Below are 22,937 nucleotides of genomic sequence, written 5' to 3'. Positions count from 1 at the left end.
GGGGGGGGGGACAGGTGAGCCAGCGGCGGAGGAGGGGGGGCTGAGGAGGCGAGCGTGCGGGTGATGGCGGGGGGGCAGGTGAGCTGGCAGCGGGGGAGGGGGGCTGAGGAGGCGAGCGGGTGGGCAGTGGCAAAGGGTGAGTAGGTGAGCCGGGGGGGCGAGGAGGTGGGCAGTGGGGGGGGGGCAATTGGGAGAGGGAAATGGCAGAATGCCCCCGACAGTCCCAAATGTTCAAGTAACTGCCCCAGGGTGGTAAAGAAAACTGGGTCATTAAGGCTCTGGGAGGAATCACTGCTAATCCCAGGACCAGACAGGCTGCTGTTTGGATCAGGGGTTCTTCAACTTTTTCATAGTGTGGAAAACTGGTTAATGCAGGGACTGCCTCATGGGTTCATGTGCCTGTTGTCACTGCAGGAACTGCTTCGCTGGAAAAGCCACCTTAGGAGGACGTTTAAACGTATATTTAGTTTCTTTCTATCTCGCAGTCAGAAGAAGCTGGCCCCATGTGCACACCCCCAGCTCTCTGGACTCAATCCCACCCCACTTTGGGAACCTGTACAGCCGAGTCTGTCCCCAGCAGTGCAAAGGCAAAGTGAGGACAGGATCAAATCAAATGTCCATCCCCGTGTCAGAGAAGAGAGAACTATGACATACTGCACATAAATCCGAACCACTTCGTTAGCTGAAGAGTTAAGCTGTAAATTTTAGAGGAGCCCAGTTAAAAGCCCATCAACAAATCTCACTTACAAATACTCGACAGCTTCCCTAAAAACCCAAAGGCAGGACAGTTCAGGGATCCAACCCCACAGCCATATCATTCTTCCCTGTTCCTCACCATCCCCCCTGCCCTGCCCTGCCCCCAAGAATCCTAGTCACAACTCACCCGCTCCGGGCTCCCACATCTTCCTCTGCAGAGCAGCCCTTGCCCCAGAGCCAGCACTCGGCAGAAGGGCAGTTTAAATAATTTACAGAGTCAATGTTATAAACATGACCCAGGTCTTTGTGATCCCCCAGCTCTCCCCCAGTAACACCCAGAGGCCCCCGTCCGACTCAGCCAGACACCTGGTGTTTGGGGCCAAGCCATTTTGGGGGTAGGAAGCTAGGAAAATGTTCAGAAAGGGAATGATGGATATTTGTGAAATACCTTCATTGCAAAACCCCTTTTCTGAAGGTTACCAAACCTCCCAGACAAATCCTACCGGCCAAGGAGAGCTCAGGGGAACTACACGGAAGTTAAAAATGGATCTTAGTTGTAAGTTAGGATCAGTCTGAACTATGGAGTGGCTACCACTGGCCCATTACATCCGGGTGAGCGAGCAGCATTGGGCCTGATCTGGTCTGGCTCCCACCCCCTCTCCAAGGGTTGCAGCTATCTGGAGGTGCTGCCTTCCACACCTTCCGCATTCACACCTCATTCATTCAACACGGCAATCGATTACAAAGTGAGGGGAAGATCTTATTCTACTTCTAGCAAAAAGACATTTTTCTTTTACCTTAATTATGCTACCTCAGGGGCCCGCTATAACATATTACCAAGGTTCAATACAAAATCATATAAAAGTTATACAAAAATGCATAATGCAGAGATTTATCTACAACTGCATTGATTGACTGCTGTGTGCAGTAATATAGTGACCCCTGGGTCTTTGAATGGGGCTTTATACTTGGGGGAAGGCGAGCAGCGAGTCGGGGGCGAGCGGGTGGGCAAAGAGGCGAGCAGTGAGCCAGCAGGGGTTCTAGGGGTGGGCATGCGGGTTTCCGGCAGGGGAGGGAAGAGGTGAAAGGAGGTGAGTGGTGGGTGGGGGACTGACTAGGAGGGATGCAGCACGCCAGCGGGGGGGGGGGCTAGGGGGTGAAGAAAGGTGTGATGGTGGGGCCGAGCGGGGAGGGGGTGGGTCCTATTTTACTGCTGTGATCTGGTCACCCTATGCACGCCATTTCTTTCCCCCTCTACACTACAGGCTTCCACACACTGTCAATGCCTTCCTAGTGTGCCATACATACAATTGTTTGCTTTAATTGAAAAATTCTTAATAAAGTATCACCCCCCCCAAAAAAACCTTCCTTTTCGGCCCACAGATGTTTCGGCGGGGCGGTGCTGGGGAAGGAGGGTTTGTTTCCGTGGGGCGGGCGGTGCTGGGGTGTGTGTGTTGTGTTTCGGCGGGGCTCGGGGAGGGGTGTTTTGGCGGCACGGGCGGGGAGGGTCAGCCCTCAGCTGTTTTCTTTGGAGTCATATGGCCCTCGCCACTTTACGAGTTGTGCAGGCCTGATCTAGACCATCCCTGACAGGTGTTTGTCTAATCTGCTCTTAAAAATCTCCAATGATGGAGATTCCACAACCTCGCTGGGCAATTTATTCCACTGCTTAACCACCCTGACAGTTAGGAAGTTTTCCCTAATGTCCAACCTAAACCTCCCTTGCTGCAATTTAAGCCCATTGCTTCTTGTCCTATCCTCAGAGGTTAAGAAGAACAATTCTTCTCCCTCCTCCTTCTAACAACCTTTTATGTACTTGAAAAGTGTTATCATGTCCCCTCTCAGTCTTCTCTTTTCTAGTATAAACAAACCCAATTTTTTCAATCTTCCCTCATAGGTCATGTTTTCTAGACCTTTAATCATTTTTGTTGCTTTCTCTGGACCTTTTCCAATTTGTCCACATCTTTCCTGAAATGTGGCACCCATAACTGGACACAATACTCCAGCTGAGGCCTAATCAGCGCAGACTAGAGCGGAAGAATGACTTCTCGTGTCTTGCTTACAACACTCCTGCTGGTACATCCCAGAATGATGTTTGCTTTTTTTGCAACAGCGTTACACTGTTGACTCATATTTAGCTTGTGGTTCACTATGACTCCCAGATCCCTTTCCGCAGTACTCCTTCCTAGACAGTCATTTCCAATTTTGTATGTGTGCAACTGATTGTTCCTTCTTAAGTGGAATACTGTGCATTTGTCCTTATTGAATTTCATCCTATTTACTTCAGACCATTTCTCCAGTTTGTCCAGATCATTTTGAATTTTAATCCTATCCTCCAAAGCACTTGCAACCCCTCCCAGCTTGGTATCATCTGCAAACGTTATAAGTGTGCTCTCTATGCCATTATCTAAATAATGATGAAGATATTGAACAGAACCAGACCCAGAATTGATCCCTGTGGGACCCCACTCGTTATGCCCTTCCAGCATGACTGAACCACATAACTACTACTCCTTGGGAATGGTTTTCCAACCAGTTTTGCACCCACCTTATAGTAGCTCCATCTAGGTTGTACTTCCCTAGTTTGTTTATGAGAAGGTGATGTGAGACAGTATCAAAAGCCTCACTAAAGTCAAGATATACCACATCTACCGCTTCCCCCCTATCCACAAGGCTTGTTACCTGTCAAAGAAAGCTATCAGGTTGGTTTGATATGATTTATTCTTGACATATCCATGCTGACTGTTACTCATCACCTGATTATCTTCTAGATGATTGCAAATTCGTTGCTTAATTATTTGCTCCATTATCTTTCCGGGTACAGAAGTTAAGCTGACTGATCTGTAATTCCGCGGGTTGCCCTTATTTCGCTTTTTATAGATGGGCACTAGATTTGTCCTTTTCCAGTCTTCTGGAATCTCTCCCGTCTGCCATGACTTCTCAAAGATAATCACTAATGGCTCAGCTACCTTCTCAGTCAGCTCTTTGAATATTCTAGGATGCATTTCATCGGGCCCTGGTGATTAGAAGACATCTAATTTGTAATGTTTAACTTGTTCTTTTCCTATTTAAGCCTCTGATACTACCTCCTTTTCACTGGCATTCATATGTTAGACGTCCAATCACCAGCAACTTTCTTGGTGAAAACCGAAACGAAGAAGTCATTAAGCACTTCTGCCATTTCCACATTTTCTGTTATTGTTTCCCGCCCCCTCCTCCCCCTTGAGTAACGGGTCTGTCCTGTTCTTGCTCTTCCTCTTGCTTCTAATGTATTTGTAGAATGTTTTCTTGTTACCTTTTATGTCTCTAGCTAGTTTGATCTCGTTTTGTGCCTTGGCCTTTCTAATTTTGTCCCTACATACCTGTGTTATTTGTTATATTCATCCTTTGTAATTTGACCTAGTTTCCACTTTTTATAGGACTCTTTTGATTTTTAGATTATTGAAGATCTCCTGGTTAAGCCAGGGTGCTCTCTTGCCATACTGCCTATCTTTCCTACGCAGTGGGATAGTTTGCTCTTGTCAGGGCCGGCTCTAGGCACCAGCAAACCAAGCGCGTGCTTGGGGCGGCACAATTTCAGGGGCAGCATTCCGGACATCTTTTATTTATTTTTTTGCTTCGGCAGTTGCGCTCCCGGAGATTTTGTTTTGTTTTGTTTGGTTTTTTTGTTTGGGCGGCAAAAAACCTAGAGCCGGCCCTGGCTCTTGTGCCCTTAATAATGTCTCTTTGAAAAACTGCCAACTGTCTTCAATTGTTTTTCCCCTTAGACTTGATTTCCATGGGATCTTACCTACCAACTCCCTGAGTTTTCTAGTCTGCCTTCTTGAAATCCAGTGTCTTTATTTTGCTGTTCTCCCTCCTACCATTCCTTAGAATCATGAACTCCACCATTTCTTGATCACTTTCACCCAAGCTGCCTTCCACTTTCAAATTCTCAACCAGTTCCTCCCTGTTTGTCAAAATCAAATCTAGAACAGCCTCCCCCCAGCAGATTTCTCCACCTTCTGAAATAATAGATCCCTATGCCGGATCTGCTGCTTGGCAGGCCCCAGTCTGGGGGACTCCCGTGGGAATGTGTGTGGGACAAGAGAGGCTAGAAGCGAGATGATAAAGGAGGGCCTACGCCACAGCCCGAGCCCACATGTTCCCATCTCAGCACAGGGAGCAGAGGGCTCGCTGCTAACACAAATCCCAGCCCAGAAGGAGCTCTCAAGTGCCTCCCTCCCTCCAGGTCCACATTGGCATCAGGCTGCTCAGAGTGAGGCACTCACACTAGAGATTGCCAGCATTGCAGTGAGGGACCGTGTGTATCCCTAGCCCCTGGCTTTCTCAGAATGCCGCCTTGATCTAGTCACTCAGCTCAGTCAAGAGAGACCCCAAGGCTTCCAGTGCCAGCTGGCACCTCACTGGGCAATGTCCTCATCTCGACCAGACCCAATTAGATGTGTGAGATTTACCTTCAGCAGTTTGCCTCTCCTGGGAGATCAGTACTGTCTGGGGAAGGGTGCATTGGGGTTTCCCTCTGAGCAGCTAGTTCTTGCTACGGAAAAGCATCTGCAAACAACTTGGTTTGTGACATTAGGCGTTTCCCCCTGAACGGATGGTGCTTTGGGCAGATCCTGGTCTCGGGTCTGGCAATGCGGATACGGACCCACTCCGCTGCAGCCACTGGAGTCACTCCAGCTTTATCCCAGCAGGCCCTGGCATGGATCCCCGCTGCTCTCACACTCACCTGGTCCGGTTCAGCTCAATCTTACATGGGTCCAACTCGATGTATTTCTTTTCCTCAAAGATCCGGTTTATGATCGGCTTCAGGACCTCATGGAGATAGGGCATCCCAACCACCTGCAGAGACAGCAGAAAATGGAGGAATGATGGAGGGGAGTGGGAAGGGGTGAGAGAGAATGGGGGAAGCAAGAAGGAAGGAAGGAAGAGCTCAGGAATAAAGGGAGATAAAGGGAGATAAAGGGAAGGAATGGAGATGAAGAAAGAAAGAAAGAAAGAAAGAAAGAAAGGCCAGACTGAGTCAGACTAATGGTCCTTCTAGCTCAGTATCTTGTCTCTGGCAATGGCATACCAGATGCTTCAGAGGGAGTGAACAGAACAGGGTAATTATCGAGTGATCCATCCCCTGTCATCCAATCCCAGCATCTGGCAGTCAGAGGTTCAGGGACACCTGGAGCATGGAGTTGCACCCTGCCCATCTTGGCTAATAGCCATTGATGGATCTGTCCAGGAACTTGTGTCATTCTTTTTTTAATCCAGTTGCACTTTTGGCCTTCATTTTTGGCAGCGAGTTCCACAGGTTGACTGGGCGTTGTGTGAAGTAACACTTCCTTTTGTTTGTTTTAAACTTGCTGCCTATTAGTTGCATTTGGTGACCCCTAGTTCTTGTGTTATGAGAAGGAGTAAATAACACTTCCTTATTTACTTTCTCCGTACAAGTCATGATTTTATAGATCTCTATCAGCTCCTCCCCCCACCCCCATCGTCTCTTTTCTAAGCTGCAGTCCCACTTTTTTCTCTTTCATTGGGTGGAAGCTGTTCCACGCCCCTAATCATTTTAATTGCTCTTCTCTGCAGCTTTTCCAATTCTAACATATCTTTGCTGAGATGGAGCAACCAGAATTGCACACATCTTTCAAAGTGTGGGCGTACCATGGATTTATATAGACGCAATCTGATATTTTCTGTCTTATTATCTATTCCTTTCTTAATGATTCCCGACCTTCTGTTCATTTTTTTTGACTGCTGCTGCACATTGAGCGGCTGTTTTCAGAGAACTATCCACAGTGACTCCAAGATCTCTTTCTTGAGTGGTAACAGCCAGTTTAGAAAGGATGAAGAATACAGAGAGGAGAGATGAGGAGGAGTGATTGGAGAGTGCCACTCATTACAGGTTCTGCGACCAGGGCCGGCTCCAGCATTTCTGCCGCCCCAAGCAAAAAAAAAAACCGCGATCGCGATCGGCAATTGGAAAAAAAAAAAAAAAAGCTGCGATCGGCGGCGGCAGGGCGGCGGCAGGTCCTTCGCTTTTGGAGGGAGTGAGGGACCTGCCGCCCCCTCCCTTGGCCGCCCCAAGCACCTGCTTGTTAAGCTGGTGCCTGGAGCCAGCCCTGTCTGCGACCCAAGGGACAAGCCCCACGTTTGACCCTAACCTGCCTTCCAGGGGATTGTTGTAGCCTCCTATCACTCTCAGCACCCCTTCTTGGAGCTGTAAGGAACGGTGCTTGCCATCCTCTGGTGGCGAAAGCTGGTTGCAAGGGAATCCCAGGGGCACAGACAGCACCAGGAAGAAGGGGAAGCTAGGGCAGTAAATGCCACTGAAAGGGGTGCCACAGCTCTCTTTGTGAATGGCAGTGGGGAGAGAGAGAACAGTTTTGTTCTCACTGCCAGAGAGTGGGGAACTGATGCATGATGGTTACCTCACCAGGAATCCTGGCCCCTATAGTGCTCACCACAGATCAGCACGCTACACCCCTCCGAGGGTGGCCTCAGGGTAAAACAGCTTCTCCCGCCCCTGGCAGAGGTGGGTTTATTATGCTGATCTCCCTTCAGCAGAGAGCATGGTCACCAGCCGCACTGCAGTGGTGCAGCTGTATGGGTAGATAAACACTTCAGGGGATATCGTCACGAGACATGTTGCCCATTAAGCCCTGTGATCCTTGGGGTAAAGAACAAACATTTGTAGCCGGGATGAAATGTGTGGGGTGTTTTCACAAAGGTGTTAACTACCCCAAACTCATTGGCAATCATTTACCTGGAGACCCAAGAGTCTAGTGAAGACAAACCCCCAAATTTAGCCCTTCTGGGGCTCTTCTCATGGCCAGTGCACACTCCTGGCAGATCAATATTAGCAGACAACCAGCTCCCTGCATCCACCGCCTATCCCACAGACAAGAACACAGAGAGATTTGCCCAAGGCCACCACAGTTGGACTCTGAAGTTCCTGGCTTCCAGCTCTGTGCTCGGACCAGCATGTCACTTTTCTCATGGTGTTATTTCACAGGCCGCACAGGGAGGAGGATGGAAGAGGGCTCTTAGCATACTGAGGTATGGCACAGATCAGAGTTGCTAACACCTGCTTTCCCAGAATTCACTGGGACACTCCACCACACTCACCTTCATAAACTGCTCCATGGATTTGGAGGCCAGGGAGTTGGAGCGGAAGAGTGTGTTCGGATCAGCTGGAAGCAAAGAAAATGGATTTATAACCCAGCCGGGACCTGTGCCACATTGCATTTTCACAGTGCCTTTCACCCAGCCTCCATCCCATGGTGCATTGCGGGGCAAAACAGCACCAGACAGTGAACAGCACATGGCATAAGCTAGACACAGCACGGNCAGGGAAATGCGCAGGGGGAGGCAGGTACCACCGGTACCATCGCTGACTGGGACTAGTGTCACCGGTACCTCAGTATCGATACTAACTGGTACCTGGGTGCTAGGCAAGGTGTGGAAAATGGGCTCAACGAGTGTCCAATACCCCCCCCTCCAGATTTTCCTGGTCTAGGTGTGGCATAGGTGTGGCACAGGAGAATCCCCCGCCCCAACACCAGGCAAGCAGCAGCGGGTGCCCTCCATATGGAGCACTCCAGATCACTTTGGGAGCTCCCTCAGTCCAGGCCCTGGCACTCCACAGCAATGCCCAGTGTCATGAGCTTTGCCAGTGATGAGCAGGCCCCTGGGGAAGGCACTGGGCCAGGCTCTTGCCACCAGGCCTGTGGGGCAGCACTTACTGGTCTTGGTCACCTCCCGCAGGTTGAGGTAGTCCAGGAAGGGCACCGCCAGGCCCTGTCCCAGGAAGATCTTCACCAGCTTCGTGGCCACGTCCTGCCGGCTCTCCACCGAGCTGATCTCCTCCAGCAAGGCCAGCGGGCTGACGTCCTCCTCCTGCCGCACAGCAGAGCAGCGATGCTGTCTGGCCAGCATGCATCTGCCCCAGCCAGGGAGACCCCCAGAGTCCCCTCACCAGAGCCCCCTCTGCCCCACACCAAGAGGGGCCCCTCTGCATCCCCCAACTCCAGAGCCCCCTCTGCCCCACACCAAGAGGGGCCCCTCTTCATCCCCCAACTCCAGAGCTCTCTCTGCTCCACACCAAGAGGGGCCCCTCTGCATCCCCCAACTCCAGAGCTCTCTCTGCCCCACACCAAGAGGGGCCCCTCTGCATCCCCTGACCCCAGAGCCCTCTCTGCCCCACACCAAGAGGGGCCCCTCTGCATCCCCCGACCCCAGAGCCCTCTCTGCCCCACACCAAGAGGGGCCCCTCTGCCCCACACAGGGAGATCCTCTCTTCCCCCCGGACCCGCTGTCCCCCACACACCACGAGGGTCTGTCTCTGGCCCCCATCCCAGGAGGCCCGGAAGCTGTCAGACAGGTGTGGGGTGCAGCGGGGATGGAAGCTGACAGGCCATTCCGATCGCGTGGCCAGGCTGAACCTGCAGGACCACAGGCTCAGCGGAGCACCCCGCCCCTTCCCCAGTTCCCTGCCCCTCTGCAGCAGAGCCAGTCCCTTACCCCAAGGCCCTGGACAGGACCCTGCCTACAGCTCCAGCCTGGGCTCCTCCTACTCCTGGCACCAGTGGCGTAGCCAGGTTCTAAGAGCAGGGGGAGCAAACATAGAAAAGCAGGCAAAAATGTCACCACCTGCGTGGCAGGGGAGGGCGCCGCACGCCCGCAATCCCCAAACGGTTGGAGCACCGGGGGGAGGGCGGAGAGCCCGCCGCGGCCGCCGCTCTACCCGGCGGCCAGAGCGCTGGGGGGAGGGTGGAGAGCCCCCGACAACCAGAGCGCCAGGGGGAGGGCGGAGAGCCCCCAGTGGCCAGAGCGCTGGGGGGAGGGCGGCGAGCCCAGCTGGGGCCCCGCTCTGCCCGACCGGCCGGAGCACTTTGGGGAGGGCGGCGAGCCCGCTGTGGCTCCGCTCTCCCCGGTGGCGGGAACGCCGCGGGGAAGGCGGCGAGCCCAGTCGCGGCCCCACTCTCGGGCCGGAGCGCCCCGCCGCCCCCCTCCAGGCGCCGCCCCAAGCAGGTGCTTGGTGGGCTGGTGCCTGGAGCTGGTCCTGTAAAAAAGGCGCGCCCCTGGCTCCTCTGGCCACACCGTGCCCCTCCCTTGGCTGGCTCCTCTGGCCACACTGTGGCCATGCTACACCCCCCCTCGCTCCTCCGGCCGCGCTGCCCCCCCATGGCTGTAGAGGAAGGCTGGCAGAGGACAGGGGGTTGAGGGGAGGGATGTAGCGGGAGGGTGGCAGGGGACAGGGGGTTTGAGGGGAGGTGAAGGGGAAGATGTGGAGGGAGGAGAACAGGGGGTTTGACTTGAGGGGAGATGGAGGGGAGGATGTAGGGAGGGTGGCAGAGGATGGGGGTATGAGGGGAGGTGAAGGGGAGGATGTGGAGGGAGGGGGACGGGGATTCGACTTGAGGGGAGGATGTAGGGAGGGTGACAGAGGATGGGGGTACGAGGGGAGGTGAAGGGGAGGATGTGGAGGGAGGGGGACGGGGGTTTGACTTGAGGGGAGGTGGAGGGGAAGATGTGGAGGGAGGGGGACAGGGATTTGACTTGAGGGGAGGTGGAGGGGAGGCTGTAGGGAGGGTGGCAGAGGATGGGGGTACGAGGGGAGGTGAAGGGGAGGGAAAGGCAGGGGCATGGGGTACATGGGAGGGGTACACGGGGTATGGAGCTTGGGGAGGGGTTACCAGGGATGGGAGTGCCAGGCTCAGCCAGGCGCTACCCCTTGGGGGGTGGAGGCAGAAGGCAGTGAGCCCCGCCAGGCGTGGTCTGAGCGAGCTGCAGCCCGGCTCACCCGCTCAGCCCGGGGATGCTGCCCTGCCCGGGGCTGCTGGCGGAGCCTGGCTGTGGGCGGGTCGCGCCGACAGGCTGCGGCAGGAGCGGGGAAGCGCTCTCCCCTCCTCGGGGGAGCTTTATTCCGGTGAGCCGAGGGCGGCGCCGAGGCTCCTGCTGGGAGTGACCAACCGCGGGTCTGCCCGGTGTGGCTGCCGCGAGGAGGTGGCAGAGACCCTCCCTGCCCCGGGGGTGCCCCGGGACCTGGTCAGTGCATCAAAGTTGTCTGCAGAGGGGGAGTTGCGGGTCGCCATGCTGCGCCCCCCTCGCTCCTCGGGCCGTGCCGCCCCCTCCCCATGGCACCCGGCATCCAGGAAGCTGGCTGGCCAGTGGGCAGCTCCAGAGCCAGGGCTGAAGCCTGTTGCTGGCAGGACACAGGGTAGTGGCTTGAGGAGCACACCCAGGGGCTGTGCCACTGTTACCCCTGCACTGCACGGCCCCTAGGGCTGGGCTTGTCACTGAGCCTGGCTCGCAGCACCTGGCAGTCCGAGGAGAGCTGGCTGCTGTACTCAGAACCTGGGCGTGCCCCGGAGCCCAGCCACCAAGGGTTGGAGCCTGCAGAGCGAGCCCAGGCTGGGAGCACCTAGAGCTCTGGCCTCCAGCACATGGCCTGCACTACCAGCAGGCTAGAGGGGACTGGCGTCTCAGAGAGCTCACAGCCCCCCGAGGCTGCCCCGTCACTGACTGGCTGCTGCATCGCCAGAGGGGTGTCATGACTCTCCAGGGCACGGGTGGGGCCAGTGAAATCAGAACAGCCTGTGGAGAAATCGTGGCTGGGGGCAAGCCCAGACTCACTGCCAGGGCCGGCTCCAGGCACCAGCTTAACAAGCAGGTGCTTGGGGCGGCCAAGGGAGAGGGGCGGCACCTGTGGCAATTCGGGGGCGGCAGGTCCCTCACTCCCTCTAGGAGCGAAGGACCCGCCGCTGAACTGCCGCCGCCGATCGCGGCTTTTTTTTTTTTTTTTTTTTGCTTGGGGCAGCAGAAATGCTGGAGCCGGCCCTGCTCACTGCCACTGGCTATTGACCCTCCTGCACCATCTCTGCCACCTGCCCTGTGCCTCGGGGAAGGGGGTGGGACTAGGGTGTTCGGTTTTGTGCGATTAGAAAGTTGGCAACCCCACTGCTGGGGGACAGACACTGCAGCAGCAAGGAACTGTTCACATCCCCCTGGTGGCATGAGTGAAGGGCCTGGGAACTAGAAAGTAAACTGAGGCTGCCCACTGCTTCCCCTCCTCCCTTCCATCTCCCACACCCCCCATTCCCCTCCTTCCCGCATCTCCCCCATCCCGGCCCTGCCATTCGCCCCCAACCTTCCTCCTCGCATGTGCTGTCCGCATGTGGCTTGGACGCAGACATGGTCAGGTGGCCGTGCACAACGAGCTAGGCGGCTGGTACCCACCTCAGCAGGGCACAGGATGGATTCCACCAGGAGCTCAGTCAGGGGCTGGTAGTACATGGAGGGCAGGATCCGGTCCTCAGCCAGTCGGACTTTCAGCCGCAGAGCTCCCAGCTTTCCTCTGCAATGACACCCGAGACACCACCCACGTGGGCAAGCGTGCGTGGAATGAGTGCAAACCAGCACGTGCAACCTGGTTCTAGCCAGCTCAGTCCTCCAGCACAGCAACCAGACTCTACAGCTAGTACCAACAAAATCCCAGAGCCAAGAACTCCCAAGATGAGCCTGATCCTCCTTAACCTCTCCCCCCTGCTGCTCTCCTTTCCTTCCAGCCCAGTGGCACGAGGTAAAACCTCAGCCTTCCCCTGGCAGGGCTGTGCCTATTGTGATCAGCGCCCTGCCCAGCACCACCCCGTGGCACTGGTGTGCTCCTGTCCCACCACTGCTCTGCCTCGGCACGGGGTTGAATCACGCTGGCGTCAGCGCATCCAGCGACCTTTCCATCCATCCGGCCAAGGCTTCCAAGCTCCTATTTCAAGGCAGGCTGAATGGCAATACGGGGAGCGGTCACCCAGAGCTGGCATATTGCAGCACATTACAGACATGGGCAGCAGGTTCTATGGGCCTGTGGTGCCTGGGGACCAGGAATACTCTTGGTGCCCAGGCACCTCGGCCCTGCCTTCCACCCCCGGGCGCCCCCGCACGGCCCCCAGGCCATTTAATACAGCCCAGGGCACCCACTCACCACCAGCAGCCCCCGCGCGCAGCCCCCAGGCCATTTAATACAGCCTAGGGCACCCACTCACCACTGGAAGCGCAGCGGGGCTGAGCGGCTTCCTGCCTGCTCGCTCCATGTGGCTGCCAGCCCCTCTGTGGCCCCTGAGTGGGATGTCTCACCCCAAGCACCCCTGCGGCCAATGGGAAGCTGCGGGGGCAGTGGCTGGGGTAGCAGCGTGCGAAGACCCCCAGCCTGCCCTGCCTAGGAACCCCAGGTAAGCGCTGCACCCCCCACTCCCTCCCAGAGCCTGCACCCCACCGCCTTCCCACACACCCTCTCCTGCCCCCAAACTCTATTCCAGAGCCTGCACCCCACCGCCTTCCCACACACCCTCTCCTGCCCCCAGGCTCTGTCTCAGAGCCTGCACCCTAGATCCCCTCCCCCACCCAAACTCCCTCCCAGAGCCCAACCTCTTGCCTGTCCTGCACCCAAACTCCCTCCGAGCCTGCACCCCGATCCCCTGCCCCAGCCCAGGGCCTGCACCCCAGACCTCCTCCCCCCACCCAAACTCCCTCCCGGAGCCTTAGTCAGGTGGGGGCGGAGTATGGGGGCAGCGGGCTCTGGGCGTTCTGGGCACCACCAAAATTTCTACAAACCTGCTGCCCCGATTACAGAGTATCCCTCTGCTGCCCCAGTGCCTCCTGTGCCTGATCCACGCCCAGACTCAAAGCCCCCAGTCTCCACGGGCTCATCTTAGAGCTCGCGAGGGGCCTGTTGGTGTGCTGGGAGGGAAGCGAGAGCCCCAGTACTCTAGTTCTGGGCACCTTGCTTTTGTGTTACTATAGCCCAAGGGACCCGGGCAGGGAATAAAGTGGCCATGTTAACTCCATTTAAAGACAGCCCCTTAAACCCTTCAGCACCCTGCAGATCTCAGTGCACATACGGGAAGGTGGCAAGGGGTGACCTGGTGGATGAACAAACCTCTCCCGACTGCCTTTGAGGAAGGGCAGCATCACTAAACCTCCTTTTTCAGTTGGGGAAACTGAGGCACAGAGCAGGGGCCCGACATGCAAGTCAATAACAGAGCTGGGAATAGAACACAGGAATCCTGAACCCCAGCCCCCCGACCTAAGCACTAGACACACCACCACTCCCCGCTGGAAATGGAACCCAGGAGTCCTGACTCCCAGCGCCTGGTGTAACCACTGCTCCATGCTCCCCTCCCAGAGCTGGGACTAGGAGCCGTGCTCATGCCTTCTCTTCCCTCCAGGGGTTACTGATGGCCCCTAGCTCAAGACTGACTGTTTACCCAGCATCCTCCTCAGCAGTGGGGAAGGGCAGGAGCCTGAACCAGCCTTTGGCAGGGGATCTCTGAAGGGCGTCCAGAGAGAACTCAACCTGTGTGGGACACAAAGAGAGGGACAGTAAGGGGGCAAGAACTGCCAGCAGGGGGCAGTACTGCAGTGTCGGGGGAATCTCTTCCCATTGTCCCAGCCCCTGGCGATATAGGGGGAAAACTCCGGCCCTCACATTAGCTGCCAGTGTGGTTCATCCCCAGGCCGTTTCCCTGCCAGACTCTGAGAGCACTTCCAGCTTCACGCTGCAGTGGCTCTGCCCCAGAACCCCTCCAGCCCCGTGCTCCAGCCCCGGGCCCCTCTGGGGAGCCGACGTGCTCCAGCCCCGGGCCCCTCTGCCGAGCCGACGTGCTCCAGCCCCGGGCCCCTCTGCCGAGCCGACGTGCTCCAGCCCCGGGCCCCTCTGCCGAGCCGACGTGCTCCAGTCCTGGAAGCAGGAGGCTGAATGGATTCCACCCTCCACTTATACTCCCCCTACCCCACAGCACCAAAACAGGGGATCCCCAAATTAAAACGGGGCTTGTTTACCGGGTCAGGCATGCAGATCTCCCTGCAGCGGCTCCTGGGGCTGAAGGGACCTAAACCCAGCAAGACGCACAGTAGGGCCCAGACACAGGCCGAGGGCTCCCCGCCTGGCACCAGGTTTTACACCACCTTCCCTTGCTGAGCTGCTCAGATACCTAGAAACCGCGGCTGCCAGCCGCAAACTGCTCCATGCCCCTTGGAGTCTGTCTACACCTGGCAGCTGTGATAGATCCCCTAGCCTCTTTGGGGGCCCAGGCACCAGAGGGGGCAGGAGGGCAGAGGCACCCACAAGCGCAAGCACACGCACCAAGAACAGTTGCAAAACCTTTTCCTTTCACAAAGCTGTTAAGCCCTGTGACGTTATTGACCATATAGATCATCGGTGCAACCACTGTTATATATTTGCAGCAAATATTGTACAAAGGTTGCCGGGTGAGGTGTCTATGGAAAGGTTATGATTTGCTGATTATGATCATGCTATCTGAATGGGTGTGTCATGTTTGTATTTGAAGTTATGAATATTGGTTATGTACTTGTATATCAATGTCTTTGATTCTAAGTAGCCTCAGTGAAGCATTTGGTCAGCTTCTTGAGAAGGGACTAGTCTCAGTAAGGGCCCAATCAAGAAACACTTAATTGACAATGGACTTTGGCAGATGCCAATCCACATCTGAGCTGTCCTGGGAACATTCAAACTAACATGTAAACAATGGCGTTGGCCTGTAAAGAACTGAGTCATGCATGGACATGTGACTTGCCCATGTGACGCCAACCTCCATCTTGCTATGATCTTGCACAGGAGAACCAAGGGGTTTCCACCCACAAGAGAAAGCCTATAAAAGGCAGCTGCATCTCCTCCATCTTGTCTTCAATCCTGCTTCTTGCCTCTGGAGGGACTTTGCTACAAACTGAAGCTCTGAACAAAGGACTGAATGACCCATCCCAGTTGTGGATGTATTTCAGAGACTTGATTTGAACCTGCAGTTTATTCCATCACTGCTACAAGCCTGAATCAAGAACTTTGCCATTACTGTATGTAATTGATTCCATTTAACCAATTCTAGCTCTAATCTATATATTTTTTTCCTTTTATGAATAAACCTTTATATTTTAGATTCTAAAGGATTGGCAACAGCGTGATTTGTGAGTAAGATCTGACTTGTATATTGACCTGGGTCTGGGGCTTGGTTCTTTGGGATCGGGAGAACCTTTTACTGGGGTATTGGTTTTCATAACCATTCATCCCCATAACGAGTGGCACTGATGGTGATACTGGGAAACTGGAGTGTCTAAGGGAATTGCTTGTGTGACTTGTGGCTAGTCAGTGGGGTAAAACCGAAGTCCTCTCTGTTGGGCTGGTTTGGTGCCTTGGTGTGCAAAGGAACCCCAACCTGGGGCTGTGACTGCCCTGCTCTGAGCAATTTGTCCTGAACTGACCCTCTCAGAAGTGTCCCACTAAAGGCAGCATCGTTGCAAGTCCTCTCTCCCCACTTGCTTTGCCGGCTCTTCTGGCAGGAGGCTGAGGCCCCCCCCCCCCCCCCCGGTGGAATAACAATCAGACAGGTTCTGCTTCCCCTGCCAGGCAGAACTGCCGTGACATGGGGATCAAGTGAACTGAGCAGCCAGTTCAGGTCCCAGCTGCCGGCTCGTTCTGGCTGGTGTCAGGACACAGCGTTACGCACCCTGCACATATCTCCAAGCTGTACCCTTCGCCCTCAATGATTCATGAGCATTTTCCTCTCTCTCTGACCTCTTCTCCTTGGACTTGATTCTCAGTCACCCTACGGTCCCTTGTGCCACTCTGGCAGACTACACAGAGCATGGGGAGGGCCCCAGAGATGCCCCCTTGCTGGGGTAGAACTGGTGTAAGTGACCTGCTCTCAGCCCCCGGGCACAAGGGCAGATCAGGGCTCAGCGCTGCTCTCCAGCCATTCGCAGCGCCATGCGGATGGGGCATGGAAAGCGAAGCATGAGCTAGAGCAGCCCGGGGACAACGGTAATTTACACCAGAGGCCAGGCAGAATCCAGCAAGTGCAAGGAGGGCTTAGACCCAGCCTCACACAGACACCCCGGCCTGTCCCCGGCCACGAGCGCAGCAACAGAGGAACTGAGAACCAGCCTCCCCCTGCATCAAACTGACCAGCTGAGAAAGGGAGCCGCTCTCCTTACAAGCCAGCAGGAGATTTGAGGCTGCAGCAGGCCTGTGTGCCACTGGCTTTCTCCCCCTCCAATCCCCTCTTCATCCCCCACCCTGATCAGAGCCACCAGCCCCCACGCTGGAGGCACTGAGGAGATGGCAGGAGCTGCTCACCCATCCCAGGAAGTCGTTCTTCCCCACCATGTCCCAGTCCCACACCTCCACGCTCACACGGGACCCCTTGGGTTCCTTTCCGGGCACCCCCTCCTCCAGGTCAAACTCCAGCACCTCATCCCAGTGCGGGAAGCGAGTCTTCTTAATGATCTGCAAGGGGAGAGAGAAAGGTGGCATGTCAGAGAGGAACGGGGAGTCAGGTGGGGAAGATTTGTTCCAGCATGAACACACAGGGCTCCGGCAAAAGCCAAGAGCAATTGTAACCCACGCACCTCCTGGGTGTGGTGTTCTGGCCCATCTAGTGGCACTGAGACCACTTAGAGAGCGATTAATGAGCTTGTGCTACAGCTTTAACTAGCAGCCATGTGGCTTTTAGCTCATGTGGTAGAGGCTCATGCATTTCGCTCCCGAGGTCCCAGGTTCGATGCCGCCGACTGGGACCTGTCAGCGTTCCACAATGTTGGGAACAAAAGCAAAGGCTGTTTGGTAAACACTTGGCTGGTGTGAAATGGGCACGTAAACTCAGCTGCGGGTAAACCTGTTGCAGCAGCAAAAGAGTGAGGCGAGCCAGTGTTTTCTTGCCAGAGAAGGCGTCCCTTCTAAACAAGAACTGCAGCATTCTTTAGTAATGGGCCAAACCGCACAGCTCCTGACGGGGCTCTGGGCACGCCAAGGTAAGTGCACCAATTTCCTTGCCACTGCATTGAGAGGCAAAGGACGGAGCAAGAGCACAAGGATGCCCCAGGCTTCCCATCCCCATAACACCTAATGCAGCTCAAGGGGGGCTGGGGAGGCCACACTCCCCTGCAGCTTTGCATCTCTCCTGACCTACAGATATGTCTGGGAAGAGAGCTCTTCCCCATAGGGTGACCAGATGTCTCAGTTTTATAGGGACAGTCCCGATATTTGGGGCTTTTTCTTATAGAGGCTCCTATTACCCCCCACTCCCTGTCCTGATTTTTCACACTTGCTGTCTGGTCAGCCTACTTCCCCCCCAGGTGTCAGCTGAGGGGCGGGGGCTGGCCCTAAGCCCTTTCCTTGCGCTTGCTGTGTGCAGGGAGGGGCTGCTGCAGGGCAGCATGTTCTCTCTGCTCCAAGGGCCCAGCCCAGCCCAAGTCACACGTGTCCTGCTCCCTTCATGGCTGTCGGATGGATTCAGGGCTCAGATCCTACAGTGATGGGTTGGAGATACCCAGGCAGGCTTCCCACCCCTCTCTCAGCTGTCACTACCACACAGCGCAAACCACCCGGAGTCCCAGTGAAAGAAGTGGGGGGGGTCTGTCTGTCCCTCCCAGAGCCCCTCCTTTTGCGCCACTGGCATTGCAGCTAAAAGGAGCCCTGTCCTGTCCCCTGCCCCCATGCAGCCAGGCCAGAGAGAATGCTTCTGCCTGGGACCGTTCTACTCACAGCTGTCTCCAAAGCGTGGCCATCACAGGACACTCGTGCAAAGGGATCCGAGGTGCCGGAGATGTCCCGCGGGGCCAGGTCTCTGGGGGGAGAGGACAAGAGGAGGAAGATGGGGGTGGGTTTCTGGGTGACTAGGGGATAGGGCAGAGACAGGACATGGCCTCCCCAGGGTGGCCAGGTGGCATTGTAAGCCCCGTTGTTGTTCTGTGTTTGGACAGCGCCTGACACAATGGGGGCCTGGCCAGTGCCCGGGACAGCTTCAAGCAGTAACGCAACACAAATAACAGCCAGGACACAGGAGAAAATAAACCCTCTGAAAGGCCAGGAGGTTAAACCCTGAGGCACTGATTGGGAGCTTTACAGACAAAATCCTCCCCCTTCTCCCAGTCCTCAGTGCCGCATGCTCTGCCCTGCTCCTGCAGCCTGGAAAGCGGCACAGTAAGGGCCCTCTCCTCCCCACGCAGAACACCAGCGAGCCGGTGCACAGGCTGGCTTTGCACTGGGAGATCCAGCTGCTCCAGCACCTCTCAGACAGCGGCACAAGCTGGAGTGGGCGGGGATGCACCCCAAAACTGCAGGGCTTCCCCACTCTGCATCTCACTCCTGCAGGGTGGAACTATGGAGTGGGATGGGGAGAAGCGGGGAAAGCGCCTATGGAGTTGGAGAAGCCCCAGGACAGCCTGGCAGGGGCTCAGCATTTGGGGACATCCCAAGTGGGTGATGGAGGTGAGAGCAGAGAGCATTCCCCCGGGGAAAGAAAAGGCCAGGAGAGCCAGAGCTCCCCTGCCTAAGCCCTGGGGAGCTGGGGGTGAAGGCTGAGAGGGGAAGGAAAAATGAACATGGCCCTTTAAGGGGAATACAGCCCACCCCTCAGAGATCTCTTACTGCACCCCCCACGTCTTCTTCCCCCTCACCGTCTTTCCCCTCCACCCCCCGTCACACTCTCCCCAACTCCACCCGTCCCCCACACACATACCAGGGTCCCTTAGCCAACACTTTGTTCCCATGGCTACTCTCCAGGTTTAGTAGCATAGCCCCGTCCCCTGCTCAGGGGGGCACTGCCCCATGGCTGGGGCAAGTCACAGGCAGCAGAAGGGGCGAGCCAAGGGACACGAGTTCCAGTCCCGACCATGTTCTCTCGCCCCCCTGGAGAGGCGCACTGCCCCGCGGAGAGCCCTGCCTGGTGCTTTCATCATGAGCCAGCAGGACCCCCGGCTAGCCCTCCTTGGGCCTCAGGAATGCCAGACACCGCAGACAGGGAAGGGACAGAAGCTCCCCTAGTTCCCTGGAGAACCGCTCTGGAACTCTCCTGCCCCACAAGAAGGGGGAAGGACTGACCCACCCCCTCCCGCCTGCCCCTCTGCAGAAGAATGCTTGGAAGATGGAGCCTGCTGCATTGGCTCAGCCCATCTCCACTCCCTGAGCACTCTCCATGGCCACAGCGTTGCCTAGGAGCCTGCGCTGGTTGCTAGGATGCCTTCTCTGCATCGTGCTGCTGGCTGGCTCCAGTGCAATGGGGCCAGGCCCCTATGCTCCCTTACCGATCACTCTGGCCTGTGCCCCCAAAGCAGGGGGGCTGCAGCCAGAGCCACGTGACTGCACTCTCGTGTCCCCATGGAGGGAATCCCCATCCCGTGCCTAGCTCCATGTGCTGAGACTCAGGAATCCTGGGGTCTATTCCTGGCTCTCCACTGGTGACCTCAGACAAGTGATTTCACTTGTCTGTGCCTCAGTTTCCCCACCTGTAAAACAGGGATAATGATACTGATCTCCTTTGTAAAGCGCTTTGAGATCTAAGATTAGAAGCTCTAGATGAGAGCTAGGCATTATTAGCACTCTTAGCACTACATGTAAGGGGTGTGGGGCTGGGACCTGAGCTATAAGGAATCACTAGGCTGTCAACAAAAAAGAGAGGGGCCTGGAATTGAAGACTAAAGCTACCAAGTCACTTTAGCAGTAACTGTGTTTGAAAAGGTCTGTGATGCAGCAGGTTAAGGATATTGGCCCTTTCCTGTTGGGACTCCTGGGTTCAAATCCTGCTGAAAAATAGTGGAGCAAATAATCAAGCAGTCAGTTTGCAAACACTTAATAAGGTGATAAGTACCAGTTAACATGGACTCCTCAAGAACAAATTGTGTCAAACCATCCTAATAGCTTTCTGTGACAGGGTACCAAGTATCAGGGGGTAGCCGTGTTAGTCTGTATCTACAAAAACAACAAGGAGTCTGGTGGCACCTTAAAGACTAACAGATTTATTTGGGCATAAGCTTTCGTGAGTAAAAACCTCACTTCTTTCGGGTGCATCTGAAGAAGTGAGGTTTTTACTCACGAAAGCTTATGCCCAAATAAATCTGTTAGTCTTTAAAGTGCCACCAGACTCTTTGTTGTCTTGCATGGCCTTTGTGACATTATGCCCCATATTCTTCACAGAGATATGCTTATGATATGAATATGGCATAAGTAAGATGTATTTTATGCAAGATGGGTCATGTGAGATATAATTGGAAAGGTTATGATGTACTGAATTTGATTATCCTATTTGTATGCATGTATCATTTCTGTATCTGAAATTGAGAATATTAACTCTGTACTAATTGCAAAAGTGTTTGCACCTGGGGAACACCCACCAGACAAAATGCAATCAGTCTGGCTGGTTAGTCAATAAACCATTAGGAAGGACAATAGATCTTTGAAGATGCTAATCTCCCCACCTTCCTGAGATGCTACTTTGACACTGCAGGGTTATGTAATCATGTGACCTGGTACTGGACACCATCTTGGACTGCTGGTATTTTTCCACTAGGAGGGGGGTGGGGATCAAACTGGGAAACAAAGGATTCCTGCCATATGTAAATCCTATTTAAGGCTGGGGAGTGAGTTAATCCACTGAATTCCAGCCCAAGGTGACTGCTGGAAACACCTACAACTGAACTGGGGAAGAACTGGACCCAAGCTAGAAGGGGTCTGGCCTGTGAAAGAAATATCTGGAGTTTTAAGTTGCAAGCAAGAGCAGTTTGTCCTTAAGAAATTTTGCAACCTGCCTAAAACAACACTTAAGGTGAGAAATTACTACTTGTAGCCAATTTCCTATCCCCTAGAAACGGAAGGTCATTGAATCCAGCCCCCTGCCTTCACTAGCAGGACCAAGTACTGATTTTGCCCCAGATCCCTAAGTGGCTCTCTTAAAGATTGAACTCACAATGCTGGGTTTAGCAGGCCAATGCTCAAACCACTGAGCTATCCCCCCTACTTTTTGTGTATTAAGCCTAGCTTGCATGTTTATTGTATTTGCTCAGTAATCGGCTTTGATCTGTTTGCTACCCCTTCTATTCGCTTAAAATGTACCTTGTGTAGATAACAAACTTGGTTTTTGTTTATTCTATAACCAGTTTGTGTAATTCATAATGGGGGAGGGGCAAAAACCACATTGAGGGAGGGGGCGGATTTCATGAGCTGTACAAATCTCTGTGCAACACAAGACAATATAATCTTGAGTTTGCACCACAATTGGGGGGTGCACTGGAGTGCTGGGCAATCCCTCAGCTGAGTCGAGAGAGAGAGAGAGTGTGTGTGTGAGTGTGCGCGTGCTGGAGGAGGCTTGAGGGCCGGGCACAGCAGGACAGGATGAGGGAGTCAAGGCTGGTGGAATGGGCGGGCTCAGTAGGACCCCAGTACATCAGGTGGCAACCTGGAAAGGGGGGGGACCCATCACAACCTTCTCAGAAACAAACTAGGGAAATACAACCTAGATGGAACTACTAAAAGGTGGGTGCGTAACTGGTTAGAAAATGGTTCCCAGAAAGTAATCATCAGTGGTTCACAGTCAAGCTAGAAGGGCATGACGAGTGGGGTCCCGCAGGGATCACTTCTGGTTCTGTTCAATATCTTCATCAATGATTTAGATAATAGACCGTACACTTAAAAAGTTTGCAGATGATACCAAGCTAGGAGGGGTTGCAAGTGCTTTGGAGGATAGGATTAAAATTCAAAATGATCTGGACAAACTGGAGAAATAGTCTGAAGTAAATAGGATAAAATTCAATAAGGAAAAATGCGAAGTACTCCACTTAGGAAGGAACAATCAATTGAACAATCAGAACAAAATGGGAAATGACTGCCTAGGAAGGAGTACTGCGGAAAGGGATCTGGGAGTCCTAGTGGATCACAAGCTAAATATGAGTCAACCGTGTAACGCTGTTGCAAAAAAAGCAAACATCATTCTGGGATGTATTAACAGGTATGTTGTAAGCAAGACACCAGAAGTAATTCTTAATAATATAATATACAGAGATATACCTATCTCATAGAGCTGGAAGGTCATCACGTCCAGCCCCCTGCCCTCATTAGCAGGACCAAGTACTGATTTTGCCCCAGATCCCTAAAGTAGCCCCCTCAAGGATTGAACTCACAACCCTGGGTTTAGCAGGCCAATGCTCAAACCACTGAGCTATCCCTCCCTCCTTTGCACTGAAGTATCAGGGGGTAGCCGTGTTAGTCTGTATCTACAAAAACAACAAAGAGTCTGGTGGCACCTTAAAGACTAACAGATTTATTTGGGCATAAGCTTTCGTGAGTAAAAACCTCACTTCTTCGGATGCATAGAGTGAAAGCTACAGATGCAGGCATTATATACAGACACATGGAGAGCAGGGAGTTACTTCACAAGTGGCGAACCAGTGTTGACAAGGCCAAT

General features: G+C 54.4%; 1 protein-coding gene across 1 annotated transcript in view; it reads right to left on the bottom strand.

The window, feature by feature from the left end:
* Positions 1 to 22,937, bottom strand: part of RASAL1 (RAS protein activator like 1) — a gene marked incomplete in the record, with an annotated part of 126,021 nt that overhangs the window by 40,823 nt on the left and 62,261 nt on the right. The window contains 7 exon segments of the mRNA XM_034791589.1: positions 5,429 to 5,541; positions 7,819 to 7,883; positions 8,436 to 8,589; positions 11,932 to 12,049; positions 13,956 to 14,044; positions 16,838 to 16,987; positions 18,245 to 18,326. Of these exon segments, the coding sequence (XP_034647480.1) occupies positions 5,429 to 5,541; positions 7,819 to 7,883; positions 8,436 to 8,589; positions 11,932 to 12,049; positions 13,956 to 14,044; positions 16,838 to 16,987; positions 18,245 to 18,326 (771 nt within the window).

This window comes from Trachemys scripta, chromosome 15, assembly GCF_013100865.1.
Source record: "Trachemys scripta elegans isolate TJP31775 chromosome 15, CAS_Tse_1.0, whole genome shotgun sequence".
NCBI classification, from domain to species: domain Eukaryota; kingdom Metazoa; phylum Chordata; order Testudines; family Emydidae; genus Trachemys; species Trachemys scripta.
The sequence above is the reverse complement of the archived record's forward strand: the minus strand, read 5'-3'. Positions and strand labels throughout refer to the sequence as shown.